Source organism: Xiphias gladius, chromosome 7 (genome assembly GCF_016859285.1).
Source record: "Xiphias gladius isolate SHS-SW01 ecotype Sanya breed wild chromosome 7, ASM1685928v1, whole genome shotgun sequence".
Classification (NCBI taxonomy): Eukaryota; Metazoa; Chordata; class Actinopteri; order Istiophoriformes; family Xiphiidae; genus Xiphias; species Xiphias gladius.
This window is the reverse complement of record NC_053406.1, coordinates 26690164-26706165: the sequence shown is the minus strand read 5'-3', so window position 1 is coordinate 26706165 and position 16002 is coordinate 26690164. Positions and strand designations below refer to the sequence as shown.

Genomic DNA, 16002 nt, shown 5'->3' with positions numbered 1-16002 from the left:
ATGACAACCTGCAGCCTGTGAAAACAAGACGAGGTGACTGAGATGTGGGAACCTGCCGCTGACTGACCAGTGTGTGTGTATTCAGAGTGTGGATTGACAGATGAATGGACGGACGTGTAATTAAATCCTCGTCCTTCAGCTCTGGCTGAAAGTCCGTCGCCTCCTCCGTCTCTCTGAGTGACACGCCGCCAGGAGCCCGACGGTCCGGCCTCTGGGTCGGCTGGACGGCCGCCAGGAGGCCCCCGGGGACCAGAAACACAGAGGCATGATGGGATACTCCTGCACATGTCCTGCAGAGCCACAGAGTTACAGTTTCCACCTGAGAGACGACAGGTGGACGTCTCCTGAAGTCTGAGAACTGAAGCTGAAGTTTATGAGTCAACGTTCGACATATTGAAATGTCGTCGTGATGAAACGGACTCTGCTCTACTTCAGCTCACACTAACACCAGAGTTTTCACAGTTCGGGTTTCCTTTGCTGAGGTGTCGACATCTTTGACGAGTGTTTCTAAATAATTCAACAAGAAAGCCTTCAAAGTGACAGCTGACTCTTGACCCCGGAAGTAGTTGTTGGACTTTAAATCTAGACAGAGACAACTGAAGAAGCTTCATCTGCTTCTGAAGGCTGGGGAAAAGCTCCTGAAAAGCTAGTAAGTGGACCTTGAGTGAAGATTATTTACCGTCAAATGTCTTGAGAGGCTGAGAGAAGCGGCAGTGACTTGAACAACAAAAAGCTCATCATAAAAACTGTTCTGAAAATAAGTGCAACATCAGGTGTCACTGAAAGTTTTCACCAATGACAAATTAGAAAAAGAACTAATGAGATAGATTTTACAATACCTCCAGTAGAATGTCTGGGTTTCTGAAACTAAAGCACAGAACAACTAAACATTAAAATTGAAATTTTAAAAACAAGGAATCATTGAATCTTGTTGAACTAAATCGAATCTAAATTTCTGACTCGTCCACCAGCTGAACTCCTGATGTTTCTTTCTACAGTGGAAATCAATCATTGTTCAGGACGTGGGTCCCAACTCTGGCAGAAGTTCCCATCAACGTGTTGCGCCTGCAGGTTGCTTTGCTTTCGCCTTCTGTCCAGTTCATCCCGAACCGGCTCCGTGGGGTCCAGGTCTGGAGACTGTGCTGGCCATCATGTGAAGCCACCGTCCGGTTCTGTTCTTCTAACGTTCTGGGTCATTATCTCGCTGTAGGACGAAGCCCCGACACCCGACCTTTGTACCATTTAATAATTCTTAGGTGACAGGTGACGGGTAAGGATTGACAAAGGTCCTTCCCTGTCACCTGAAAGAAAAAAAAAACAAAACATTTAATTATATTATTTACTTTTGTCCATACTGTTGGTGTTGGTAAGGTTTTATTTTGATATATTTTAACTACATTATAAACACTATATAAAGTAGTTAAAAGCAGGTTCACCTGGTGACCCTCTGGAGGGGCCCGACCCTCAGGTTGGGAACCAGTGGACTGAACTAAAAGCGGCTCCACCAGTAAAACGCTGCCGAAGCCTCGGTGACTCAGGATCAATGATCTGATCACGTCAGAGAGAATCAGAGACCAGTCACAGGAGACAGGTCCCTGCACAATGAAGGACTTTTACTGTGATACTGTGACTACATGAAGTATTTTTACTGTGATACTGTGACTACATGAAGTACTTTTACTGCAATACTGACTACATGAAGTACTTTTACCGCGATACTTGAACTACATGAAGTATTTTTACTGCGATACTTGAACTACATGAAGTACTTTTACTGTGATACTGTGACTACATGAAGTACTTTTACTGCGATACTTGAACTAAAGGAAGTACTTTTACGGTGATACTCTCACTACATGAAGTATTTTTACTGCGATACTTGAACTACATGAAGGACTTTTATTGTGATACTTGAACTACATGAAGGACTTTTATTGTGATACTGTGACTACATGAATTAATGCAGTATAGTGTGTGTATATATACATACATATATATATATACATATACATATACACATATATACATATATATATATATATATATACATATATACATATATACATATATATATATATACATACATATATATATATATATGCTTAAAGAGGAGAAATGTGTGACACTGATGAAGTCATAATGACAGTGACAGTATTTGAGGAGACGTTCATTCAGAGGACAAGTGACCATCAGTCGTGTGAAGATGACGACGGGACGTTCAGTGGTTGCTTCATGGATCCATGTTTACAATCGCTTCCCTTCTCTGTGTCTGAAGATTAATCATCATCGGGAGGTGACAGACGACAGCCCGTCAGGCGGTTCTGGGCTCAGGTGGTTCTGTTCTCAGATTTCTGTCGACGTGTCGATCGGAAGCTTCGCTGCCAACAAACAGTCAGCGTGAGGTCATTGCATTGTTGCAGTGCATGATGGGAGTCTGCCAGGCGGCTCGGCTGCCAACATTCAAACCTCATCCAGCTCACGGCGCAGCTTTAATGAGCGCCGGGCTGCTTAACATGCACCGTATGACGACTCCCTGTAAAGGATGCCACTGCAGGCGGTTTGTCAGGGTGAAGGTGAGCGAGCTGCGGCCGGACAGATAAACGAGACACAATACACATAATAAAAGCAATAAGAAATCTGACTTGGGGGGGGGGGGGGTCAGTCGCAGTGATGATGCTGCAAATAATGATTCCTTTCTCTTTTTCAGAGTAGTCTGTAAAATAAATCTCCATCAGCAGTTCCCACAGCTTTGTCTCCCTGCTGTTTGACTGAAGAAATGACTTAAAGCTGCGCTAATTCACACGTTTACATCAACAGTGAGTCCAATGTGAAAGAGGTCGAACTCACAAGTCAAATTCCCATTGAAATGTAGCACAAGGTTGAACGAAATTTCCGCTAATTTTCCGGAAAACGTGAATTTGTTTCCATCAGTGGTGGAAGAAGTACTCAGACGCTTTAAGTAAAAATACCGATACCGCACAGTAAAAATACTCCATTACACGTAAAAGTCCTGCATTGAAAATGCTACTTAAGTAAAAGTATGGAAGCATAATCAGGAAAATGTGCTGAAAGTATGAAAAGCAAAAGTTCCCTGTGACTGCTGTTCTGTTCTATGTTTTATCACTGATGCATTAATGTGTCAACAGCATTGTACTGCTGGAGCTGTTTTACTGTATATTGACTCCAACTAATGATTATTTTCATTAAAGATTAATCTGCTGATTATTTCCTCGATCAATTAATCTATTGTTTGTTTTTTCAGGATTATTCAGTTCATTGTGATTTAAGTGGAAAAATCAGCAAATCTTCACTTTTGAGAAGCTGGAACCATGAAAAGTTTCAGGCATGAAAAAATAAATGTACTTTCATCAATGTTTCATTCCACCACTGGTTTCCATCAATTACTGTTGTGTGATGATGTAGCAGCTGTCGTCTACGTTGCTTTCTGACTGAAAATCACCTCTTTGTGCTCGTTTTAACGAGAATATAAAGAATATAAATATTAAATATAACAGAGGACCGATGATGGAACCTTGGGGAACTCCACATATCATCCTGGTCCACTCTGATGAAGAGTTATCAAAGTAGTTTCTGTCCTGCAGACTGGACTTGAACCACTATAGGACTGTTTTTGAGAGTCTAACCCAGTTTACTAATTAGAATCCAGTAGTGCTGTAGGATCAGCTGAGACGAGATTCGTCCTGAGATGCTGAGGGCTCCTGATTTTGTTGGGCTGTCTTGGTTGACAAGCATCTTTAATTTCATGTGGGGGGATGGGGACAGTACCTTTGGACTAGAGGTCTTTTCGGGTCCAAAATTTTGGATCCAATCCACAACAGATCCATGAAAAACCTTCCAAACATGACAGGTATGAATACATTTCCAAAACTACATTTCAAAGAGAAGATTCGTGTTCAAAGTTTATTTTTGGACGAACTGTTCTTAATTTTCACCCTGATTTTGTTTCTGATGTTCAGTTCCAGTGGCTCCGCAGGAGATTTTTATGTTTCATTCCAACCAACATGCAGATTGTGAAGTTCAGGATTCACCATCTGACTGTAAATGTAAAAAACACCAATATAAACAGCCAGTGACAGAAAAAGCAGGAGAGAGTTAAACCACAAAACGGAACTTGGTAGTTCAGAGTCTGGTTCCCGTCCGAGTCCGAAGATTCTCCGAGTTCCTCGGGATTCTCATGTGATGTTGATCATCGGCGTCTCTGCGGACTCTCACCCACAGGAAGCTGAGGGTCCACAGGCTGCAGCAGCGGCGGCTGTTTGGACAGATGTTCTGAGAAGAGACGAGACAAATGCTGCACATCTGGACCGCTGCTGGTAGGAAAACACCTCAGGGTGGCCCTACCTGTGGCCCCGAACCCCAGGGCCCCCGCAGGCCTCCAGAGGCAACAACAACAACCAGGTCTGAGTGTTTGTTTATCTGCTGCTCAGATCCAGAGATACTGCAGAAAATCAAATCAAATCAAATCAAATCAAATCAAATCAAATGTGTGCATTTAACAGAAGCAGACTCCAGAGTCCAGAAACCGTCAGGAAATCTGCAGGAAAAGGGTTAAACTCCACATTTATCTTCTCTGTGTAAATGGACACCACCACACACACCTGACCCCGCCCCTCCGGACCAGCCCCACTGCAGCAGCGAGCGTCCCGTCCGGGAAGTTCCCTCAGTTTGTTCCAGAGCCGAGCAGGACGAACCGGGTCCTGACTCTAATCGACCCGGTCTGTCTCATCCTGAGACAGAGGGACAGAGGACTGAGAAGAGACCAGAGGAGAAACGAGGAGACGGGCTGGACGGATCAGGGACGGTTCGGGTCTTATCGGGTTCGGATCTTTTTCTCTTTTCTTCTCGCTCGGCTCCGGGTTTTACGCGTCTCCTGGTCCAAGAGGGTCCTGAGGAATCCTGAGAACTCTGCGTAAATCTTTAGAAACCTTTTCGATGGAAACGTGTCTCTTCTCATGATTCGCACACAGACAGCCTGATTGATTGTTTGATTGATTGATTGATTGATTGACAGGTTGACTGACAGGCGGGTCATGTGTCGGACCGCGTTGGATCTCTGAGTCCAGTTCTCATCATGGGCCCCCTTAAGCCGCTGATGGTGATGGTGATGATGATGATGGTGATGATGAAGGTGAGCGGAGCTGTGAGGCCGCAGGACAGTGAACTGAGACTCTGATGTCTGTCATCGTGTCCTCTGTCTCTGATTGATTATTAGTTTATTAAAACATCAGTTCTTTAATGAAGTTTTGAATAAAAAAACCCACCTGGGACAGTTCAAGCTCAACTGTTTCCACATTTTCACTCACATTAAATTAGTCGATTAATGAGTTGGTCACTCAGCAGTTATTCTATAATCAATCAGTGAATGGATGAAGTCATTTTTCAGTCATCGACCTGAACCTCTGAGGGTTTGGACTGATGCAGGACTAAACGGTCACCGCATGTGTTCGAGGAGTTCGCTCCGGTGCCACAACGGCAAAACGAAGGAACTCGAGCCATCAAACGGAAAAATCCGATTCGGTGGCTGAAGTAGAGCGAGAATGAAAAAGTAAAACACTTGCTAATGAAAACGTGGGAGAATAGTGAAGCAGCCGTTTTAATTTCCCCAAAGGCCAAGATGATGTATTCAGATTGTTTTATTCCACCAACAGTGCAAATCCCCAAATATTCACTCTACAATCAGACATGACAGAAATAAAAAATCTGGAAATGTTCCCATCTGAGAAGATGGAACCGAATCAACGATTTAATCATCGCAAAAGCTGCTGATTGGTTTTCTGTAACTCGACTACCGGTTGCGGTTCCACCTCCGGTCTCCAGATGGAAAGGTTGCATGTGTGATGGGTGTGCAAACATACCAGTGATATTAAATCCACTGGTTCAGATACGAATGATGTGATTCGTCGGTTAAGCCACCGTCAGCGGTCGCGCCCCCGGCTCACTGCCAGTGACCTGAGTCGGTTCGTATTTAGTATCCTGGTCCAGTTATAGTGTAAACGGTGTTTTCACTGGCAGCTCCTGTTTGAAACTGTAAGAACAGTGAAACAGACACACGGTTTCGAAACTGCAAGAAATAAATCCAGAGTTGAAATTCTAATCCAAACGCTGGCTGCTCTTCCTCCCGCGGCGATGTTTTGGTGCATTGACCACGGACCACCCGCAGGTCTGGGCCTGCCGCCGGTCCTGCTGTAGACCCTCTGAGGGTCTGAGTTCGCCCCGTTCGACGAACTGACTCTCATCACGTCGCTGTGCATCGACACTGATTGCGACCAGACTGGGACTTAGGAAGCGATGTGATGTTTAAATGCGTATATAGAGGATGAAGACCTGCACAGATGTTGATTAAAAACATGAAGAGCTGAACAAAGTTGGCTGATCAGGACCAGAACTGCAGGTCTGTTAAACTCAGACTTCACCATCACCCTCCTCCTCCCTTTTTATCATTCATATTAGTTTCATCACCAACATAACTCGGAGTCTCGCTGATTAAGAAGCAGCGTGAATGAGGAAAAAGCAAAACAGTCCATAAGAAGTACTGTACGTCCCAGATCCGCAACGTCAGCCCCAGATCGAGGCGTCCGTCCTGTTCAGAGGGGAGCGAGACCAGGGTCAGACTGTGATCCCAGTTAAACCTTTGGCCTCAAACTCCCAGGACCAGTGGGAACTGGTTATTTTAACTCTCTCTCTGAGTCGTGCTTCAGTTTTATGCAGAACACTTTGTTTGCTTTGTGCGCAGCTCGTGGTTTGTCTCATGTCGTCTCTGTTGTGCTTCTGATGCGTTTGTTTCATGTTGCCTTAAATCTTTAACTATTATATAACATATAAAGGCAGAACCAGGGACTTGGCGAAAATTTAAGGCCGTATCGTTTAAATGTTTGAAAGCACTTTTTAAATGGCAGGAAACCAAAGGCTTTGTATCAACACATGGACACAAACAGCATGACGTTGTCGGCGCAAACAGACTCGATAAAACCCGAGGAGCAATAGGAGGGAATACGACGAGGAGATTACACAGAGAGGAAGAGCTGACGCGTCCTCAACTCTGTCTCAGGAAAGATTTATGGTCAGACACAGCGAACTGGGGACTGTATGATAAACAGTCTCTGCCAGGGTGAAGTGTGTTGTGGTTTCGGTTGGTGGACGGATGAGGAGGAGCAGAGGAGGTTCACGGTAAAGTTCACATGTGGGTGACAGATATCTCGGGGGGATCAAAGGAGAAACACACGAAAGAGAGAGAGAACGAAAGAGAGCGTTTCACATCTGTATGGAATCAGTCTGCTGCCACGTCACAAACTCACTGATCGTGTGAAGAAACCAGGGCCTTCTCCGGAAACCTCCGCCGGAGCTGCGGCCGACACGTCAGTCCCGTCAAACGCGGCCCAGCGACCCCCCTGAGAGCCAGACCTTGACCCTGTACCCTGTAGCTGAAGGGAGAAGCCTGGGCTTTTGTCATTCACTTCAGTGCACACAGAGCTTGGTCACAGCGGCATCTGCTGCACGTTAGAGGAAGTGCAGCTGACCGGTCGCTTTGTGTGTTTTCAGGTGTCCGGCAGCAGCAGAGCGGCGGAAACCCTCGCTGACCGCCTGGTTCACGGAGGAACCAGACACAAACGTTATGCCATCAACCCTCTGGGCCACAAGTGGACTCACCACAACATCACGTACAGGTAGAAGATCCAGGTTAAACGTCTTTAGCTCGCACTTTGACGCTTAGATCAAAACTTCCGAATCTGTCTGTCCATCCGTTCGCCTGCAGACTGTCAGAGGCAGGAGTACAACTAGCACTACCACAATAAAACAACGCTGTTACGTGTGCTTTCAAAGTAAAAGTCCTGCATTCCAAATCTTACTCGAGTAAAAGCAAAGAAGCATCAAAAGTAAAAGTACTCGTTCTGCAAAACGCTCCCGCTCAGTTACAGTCGTCATGTATATTACGTATATTATTGGAATACAATCACAGATTCATTAACAGGAACAAGTGAGCAGCAGTTTGATGTGGTTGCGAAAGAGCTAATTATCCACTGTTTATACTGTTGGTAGTTTCATCTGTAAACTCAGTAACTGCAGCTGCAGTGAAAAGTGAAACATCTCTGTGAATGTGGTGGATTAACAGTATAAAATATTATGAAATGGAAACGCTCAAGTAAAGTACAAATACCTCAGAATTGTGCTTAAGTACAGAACGGGAGTATTTGTACTTTCCACCACTGACTGACTACATGTACATCTACAAACTACATCTCCCATGAAGCTCTGCAGGGCAGCAGTGTGTGTCTTGTCCGTCACGGTGACAGTTCCTCTCTTATCCAGAGTTTCCTCTTTTACCTGACTGCTCGGCCGTGAACCTGATCAGTCTCTGTTGATTCTCGGAGCTGGGCGGGACTGACCGCCGACCTCTGGCCTAGCGTTGGTCGAATTGGTCGGATTTTTATTCCAAACGCCGGTGGGCCGTTGAATGAGCTTTTCTTACTTGTGAAGCGGGAGATGATGGTTGGTTCCGCTTTCACGTCAGCTCCCTGTGGAGGTGGATGTTACAGTGGGATGCTCTGTAATGTCAATCAGCTTATCTGTGTGGTGTTAAGACTGAACCTCTGACAACATTTCCCATCTACAGACAGTGTTTGTATATTTCCACGTTCTCCTCGGCGCCGGCGACCAGTCAGGCAGGCGTCTCCAGGGTTCGTCTTTTTGGTTTTTAATGTAAAAATAAATCTTCACCGCCTCAGAGACAGACTCTGGTGAATTGAAGTGATTGAGCTCAGTTGATGCATTGAATGCCCTCTGATTGGCCTGCCTGCCTCTTATGGCTGGGTTTTTATTACCCCGAAATGTGCCTGCCAGGCTCTACGAGCTCCACTGATCAAACACCTGAGATCAGGGATGGTCTGTCGGTCTTTGTAGACCAGTACCATCAGCCTGTCTCTCTGTTTGTCTTCATCTCAGGATCACCAAGTTTCCCAACACTCTGAATGTGGAGGACACCAGGAAGGCCATCAGCATCGCCTTCACCAAGTGGAGCGACGTCTCTCCGCTGACCTTCGCCGAGGTTACCGACGCCAATGCCACCGCTGACATCACCATAGGTACGAGCAGGGGATGAGAGGAGGGGGGGGTTTTGGTCCTGACAACCACGGAGCCGTCTAAAGTCACCGATCTGGTTTTATAAATCTGAAAACGCTGTTTATGTGTGTTAGGTTTCTACACCTTTAATCACACCGATTGCTGGTGGTCTCCTCTCCACCCGTGTTTCGACGGTCTGAACGGCGAGCTGGCTCACGCCTTCCTGCCGCCGCGAGGAGAAATCCACTTCGACAACCACGAGTTCTGGATCCTCGGGAAGTCCAGGTTCAGCTGGAAACAAGGTAACTGTGCTGCTGGAGGAGTGGTGGGAGCGCTACAAGCAGCAGTAGGAGAACAAGTTGTAGATGTAGAGTCATTGTTATTGTGAATAATGTTGAAGATACAGACATAATGTAAGTGTTGCATCCTGAGAGTCAGGCAGACAACAGGGTGTGACTTTAACGGAGATATAACAGAATTGAACTTAACCGAACTTGAATTTATTATTTTGTCATTGAGGTCTGACGTCTCAACGAAGTGTGTGAATGACTGACGACAAAGTGAGTGGACCAGAGAAATAAAACATAATTTACTAATTGTTTTATCGCAGTTTTCTTCTAAATCAGAAATAAATAAACATCAAACTCTCAGCAGAGTTTCTACTGTGGAAGAAGTGCAGAAAAAACATTAGACGGATGATCTGACTCTGACAATGAGAGTCTGAGATGTCCTGAAAAGGCCACCGTACAGAGGATCGACACCCTGGTTTAGGCGACAACACGACCTTTCCTCTGGTGCCACCCTCACTGATTTTTACCCCACTACAGAGGGATGAATGTACTCTATTAGTGTTTGCCGTCATGTAGACCGACTGAGTGTGATTCTGCAGGAGTGTGGCTGAACGACCTGGTCCAGGTGGCGGCTCACGAGATCGGTCATGCTCTCGGCCTGTGGCACTCCAGAGACCCTCAGGCCCTGATGCATCCCAACGCCACCTACACCGGACAGAGGAACATCGCTCAGGACGACGTTTGGGGCATCCAGAGGCTTTACGGTAACGCTCTACATATGTAGGGTCACTAACGTTGTGTTCAGATACTGAACGGCTCCGGTGAACTGCGAACAGAGTCCTGGTGCGGGTCCTCGTTGTTTTCTGAGCTGCTCTTCATCTTGCCGTCAGACCTGTGACAACAATCTGTTTCATACCAATTTTCCAACAAGACGCATTAAAAATGTCTAAATCTGTTCTTAAGGTAGAGTTTACTGAGTGAAGATTCAAGTATTTTTAAATACCTTTCGGGACATTTTATGCTTTTACTAGACAAAGACAGCACAGATACCGGACCGGGTATGTTGTGGTTTCATCGTCTGTCTTAATCCCCTCAACTACGGGGGGTTTGTTAGTTAACCTCACTAGCACTGTCAACATTTCCTTTACATGTTTAAAATCTAAGTGTCAACACATTATCTTTATCTTACCTCAGCAAATGAGCAGGCAAGACAGAAAACAACTGGACTGTGACAGAAAGCTGGTAAATAGCATTAAAAAAGACAATCTCATGGACAAGGCATATTTCCCCGGTGCCACGCCTGAATAGTGATGTGGAATCTATGTAAATATATATAGACACATTGGTGTTTTACACTTTACCTACTGTAAACTTGGTGATTGTAGCTAAATCGTATCAGCCACGAGCTGTTGACTATTGCCCACAGCGCCGACTGGTGGTATAAGTAGTCAGTTAGTGGTGTATTTGGTGAAACCTCCGAAGCAATTTGAGCTTGTTGTTGGCAAAGTGCAGTGTATCGTAAAATAAGTAAACGATAGCTTTGGCTATACAGAAAACAACCTTTGGTCATACTAAATAAAACTGTGGTAAAATCCAACATGGTTGCGGTGGTGGAAAGTAACTAAGTACATTTACACAAGCACTGTACTTAAGGACAGTTATGAGGTACTTGTACTTCACTTAGGTATTTCCATTTTCTGCCACTTTATGTTTCTACCGCACTACATTTATCCGACAACGTTCACAGTTTACACCGACAACGTGAGATGAATTTTATAAAATCATAAATTGTTAAGGATTAAACAATCCAACAGTGTATAAAGAAGTGAACAGTATGTCCACCTCAACCTGCTGCATCGAAATACTGCTTGCATGTTATTACCAATAATATCCTGATAATACAATATACGACACTGCAATATAACACGGACAGAGGACACTCTGCCTCCTAATGAGGCTATTTTGACTTTGGATATTTAAGTACGTTTTGCTATTAATGATTCTGTACTAGTTCAGTAACCTTTTGAATGCCGGACTTTCCATATACTGCTGCTTTCACTGGAGCAAATGATCTGAATTCTTCGACCACTGCATGGTTGACAGTTGCTGACCTGTTTGTCTGCAGGTTGCCTGGATAAGAAGCGAGTCTGTGATCCCTGGGCTCGACTCGGCTTCTGTGAGCGAAGGAAGACCTTCATGAAGAAGAACTGCGCTCGGCGCTGCGACCTCTGCTACGGTGAGTCCGGATCCTGAATCTAACCTCTGGTTCACCGGATATCTCACGTCGGTGATGTATTTACTCTCTGTGCTGCTGCGGCCCGGACGATCAAACAGAAACCTGATTCTCTCTGAGGTTTGTCCGTTTGTCGAACCGTCTCTGGTATGAAACTAATTTCCTGTCTGTATCTCGTTCCCACCGCAGAGCCTCTGGAAGCGGTTACCACGCCAACGCCACCTCCGGCCAATGTCAAGATCAAGATGGTTCCCCGAGGGAAGGTGGTGGGTTTCCGCTGTGGGACCAAAAACTCCCGCTCTCCGCCCAAAGTGAGGTCAGCTGATCAGTAGTGAATACTGAGGTCGTGAGCTAATGAAACATGAAGACTGTGGCTGAGTCAGTGATGAATAAAGAATTAAAGGATGAATGAAAATACAGTAAGACGCTCTAGATAGATAATTCTGCCAGTAGAAACATAAAGGAAAATAAACTCTCTAAACTAAAAGATGAATGACATGAGGTTGGACTTCAAGGTTCAAACTTGATTGCTGACCTTGGAAACAGAATGTCCAACTCACTTGTTGTTGTTTCTCAAGCCTAAACCAGGTCTCATGGCTTTCCTCAGCTGATGGAGTCACTCATTTATCATGGAGATGGTTTCGTTGTCTTACAGTCTAAACCGCTAGTGGAGTACAAAGTTTGTCCTGAGGGAGGCTGGAGGAAAGATCATGGGGTCATTAAAATCTAAAGAGTTCATCCTCGCGAATGATCTGGCCAGTAGTCGTGGAAACCTACTGACCAGCATCCTTCAGCCAAAAATCTAATCATGTAAAAACGTCATGTTGATGACTGAGGTTAATCTTTCCTGCTTGCTGTTTTCTGCAGCTGGTATAAAGACGGCGAGCAGATCCTGACCTCCATCCCCGGTTACATCATCATGAAGGACCGTGACCTTCGCATCGTTGCCAATGAGTTCAACGAAGGTGTTTACACCTGCCGCATCCATCGACGAGGCGACATTGTATCTGCCAACTCCTGGGCCATCCGACTGAAACCAGAGCAGCCGTCCAACAGCTGAGGACATCGACGGGGATGGAGTGATGGAGGACAAAACAACAAACAATGTGAAGAAAAGGAAGTACTAGTTTTTATATTTGTGGGACAGCAGAACTTGTTAACAACGCGTGCGATTGGGTCTTTGGAGGTGCAGAAGATCAGATGTTCAATTTTTTTTGGCCATAACCTCAACGGACGCAGTTTTGTATGCGTTTGGACCTTTTTCAGGTATTTCTGATGGTTTGTTCACCACAGGTACGCAAGAAGATTATATGACTCCAAGCTGGACATGATTCAACTTTGAAAACAGACTTTGAAATGGCTTCATTAAAGAGCTCTGGGGACAGGTTATAAATTTGTGGCAGCTCTGTGGTCGTGGCATGACGTCATGTTCCTGTACTCAGCTGAGCAGGTTGTCATCTAATCGTAAAAATTTAGGAAAAACGTAACAAATTCATAATACTCCTGGAAGTACGTCATGTCCCTGTAATCATCTCAGTGTTCATAATCCTCCTAATTTAACTGGAAAAACAAATTTGTGTGAACGTTTGGGCACCTGTGGGCAATTTCTGCGTTTAGTTATTTTTTTAAGTGAAAAGAAGTTAATACAACCCCTGTTGGACGTCAGGTGTCCATAATCTTCATGACGTGACATTTTGTACCTGTAATTCTCTTGGGATGACGCCATGTCCTGAATCCTTTTGATAGGATACCATGCACCCATGATCCTATAGGACCGTAAACCTCAAGGCATGACGTCATACACTGGTAGTGTCTTGATAGAACGTCATGTCCCCATATCCCTCCTGGTTTTACCTGTTTGTGTGATCATCTACACAGGGCGTCATATCCTTGTATCCATGGGGTTGTCACATCCTCATAATCCTGTATGATGTCATGTTCTTGGCATGATACGACGTCCCCATAATTGCAGTGGATTGTCATGTACACAAATGTCGTAGGTCATGTTCTCATAATCTTCTTCGTGGGATGTCATGTCCTCATAATCCTGTAGAACCTCAGGTGCCTATAGTACTCATTGCGTGACATCCTCACAATCATCTCTGTTGAACCCCGTGTCCTCATAATCCTGTAGGACGTCATGCACTGGAAATCCTTATGGCATGACATCCTTGGCATGATTGATGTGCCCGTTCGCTTTCTGTAGACCATCATTTACCTGTAATGCTGTAGATTGACGTATACCTTTTTTCCTCACAGCATAATGTCACGTACTTGTAATGTCCTTACAATTATCTCGTCATGATCTCATGCCCTCATAAACATCTTGTCAGGACATCCTCGTAACCTCCTGACGGGATGTCATGTATCCATGGCGTACCCATGTAGAACCTCAGGTGCCTGTAGTACTCTTGGCATGATGTCGTGTCCTCATAATCATCTCAGCTGAACTTCATGTCCTCATAATCCTGTAGAACACTATATACATAATATATATATATATATATATATATATATATCTTCCCAGCATGATGTCATGTACCAGAAATGGGTATGACATCATTTAACCCCCAGTGTAATGCGATGTCCTTGTAAACATCTTGTCCGGAGGGGATGTCCTCATAACCCACCTGACGAGATCTCACGTACCAATAATCCCGTACGCAGTACACTACGCAGATAAAACAAATAATACAAAAAAACTGAGTTTATTTTTCTGTAAAACTCAGCTGTGTTTGATATGGATCAGTGCAGTCATCAATGTAATGACAATGTATTGATCACATTGCTGTTACATCCCTACTACTAAATTACAGTAGATTATTAGTTAGTTGCATAGCAAAGATAATGATGTATCCCCACCTGTGACCTTTAACTACACACTGACACTCCTCATCAAGCTTTGACTTTTGTCCTCTAAAAAAAACCCCAGGAGCAGCTGTGGGGTGTTCAAAGGATAATTTTCATGTAGTGGCCACAGTTGGTATTGCAGGTCATGTTAGACCCACTGACCCCTAAAAGCCTTTTCCCCCATGCACAGTCATTACAAAAGACACTCTGAAGTTACTTTTTGTTTTACCAGAGTCTGATAGGTCCAAAAGAAATGTAAAAAGTCTCAAAGAGCAGTAAATTATTTTCATGCCGTTCATGTGTGCAAGGATCCGGCCGAAAGTCAAAGTGCTCGGCAGGAGACATAGGAGCCCGTGTCAGAAACCTTCATTTGTAATAATCCAGTAATCCAGTAACAACAGACTTGTGTCAGATCTGAACAGAAACAAACTGCTCAGAATCTGATTTGTGAGGATTTTTTCGTCTCCCTGTGATACTTTGTTTGACTCTCAACTCCTGATGAACCGAACCGTCTGTGAATTTTCTGTTTACACGAGGACTGATTTTTGTCATTTTCGGAACTTTGTTTTACCTCTCACTGTGATAAAATAAGAAACAGTACAAAGTGATATGTTTGCGATCTGATAGCAGGTTATATTTTGGATTCAGTTCCAGGTTGATAAACTACCTGGATTCACTAAAGTCTGAGGTTAACTAATCTTTTATTGAACCTTTTATCTTTCCTCGTTCTTTTTTATTAGCACAGATGAACATAGAAAACATTCGCGTGGCAACTTCTCATTTTTAGCCAAAGCTGAGCCAATCACATTGTTTCTAATGCTTCATCATCCATCTGAACACAGACGTGTGGTTGGATTTCTCAGTGTTTGCGTTCAGTTTGTTTTCAGGCTGCTGTTACTGTTGCACTGAAATCACACGGCAATAAAAGAAATCAAAGTACTTTTTAACACTTTTCTCTTCAGTCAGATGCTCAAAAGCCATTTCTCAGAGCAGTGTATACCAGAAATTACATACGTCTACACCGGACAATTCTGTAGCTCATGATTTCTGCCCAGTACCAATATCCACTACTGTGTCCTTTATGTAGAGAGGTGGATAGTAGCATGTCTGACTTTCATACTGAAGACCAGAGCTCACACCTTGTCACAGAAATGCAGTTTAACAAGTACCATCTTTCCCTCGTTACCATTTACAGATATTATAGAAAGAAGAAAAGGGAGGAAATAAAAAAAAAACGCCATTGAACATCATCCCCTACTTAACAGACTTGTCCGGAATTTGACTTGTTTTACCCAAACATTTTAACATCTAATCTGTTTTTCATCCTGTTGTCTTTTACTTGTCTTTTTCTTTTGAGTTTTGTGATACAAATAAAAACTATCCTCTGAATCTTGTCAGCTATTTTAACCTCCACTGAGGAAAATGTTTTCATAATTTCGCATTAATGTAATGAATTAATTGCATAAAAATTATCATTTGCAGCTAGCAGTTTTTAACAGCCAATTTTCTAGCAGTGTGTTAAAGGTTAAAAACGCTTTGTCTTGTTAGCAG

General features: G+C 44.1%; 1 protein-coding gene across 2 annotated transcripts; it reads left to right on the top strand.

Moving 5' to 3' along the window:
- Window positions 1–4622: 4622 nt before the first annotated feature.
- Window positions 4623–14026, top strand: mmp23bb (matrix metallopeptidase 23bb). Of its 2 annotated transcripts, none has more exons than XM_040131157.1 (9): window positions 4623–4838; window positions 5033–5149; window positions 7561–7685; window positions 8962–9101; window positions 9213–9380; window positions 9968–10132; window positions 11494–11604; window positions 11791–11917; window positions 12469–14026. In XM_040131157.1, exons 2-9 carry the CDS (start codon window positions 5093–5095, stop codon window positions 12659–12661), a joined length of 1086 nt encoding a protein of 361 aa, XP_039987091.1. In that variant the 5' UTR covers window positions 4623–4838; window positions 5033–5092; the 3' UTR covers window positions 12662–14026. The 2 variants fall into 2 exon arrangements, with proteins under 2 accessions (XP_039987091.1, XP_039987090.1); XM_040131156.1 differs by having other exon boundaries at window positions 4623–4930.
- Window positions 14027–16002: the final 1976 nt, after the last annotated feature.

Excerpts from the sequence above, each read along its gene's own strand:
- mmp23bb (XM_040131157.1), top strand. The coding sequence starts at position 5,093 with ATGGGCCCCCTTAAGCCGCTGATGGTGATGGTGATGATGATGATGGTG. Across the intron at positions 7,686-8,961 it reads CACCACAACATCACGTACAG|GATCACCAAGTTTCCCAACA; the intron begins GTAGAAGATCCA and ends TCTTCATCTCAG. Across the intron at positions 11,605-11,790 it reads GCGCTGCGACCTCTGCTACG|AGCCTCTGGAAGCGGTTACC; the intron begins GTGAGTCCGGAT and ends TTCCCACCGCAG.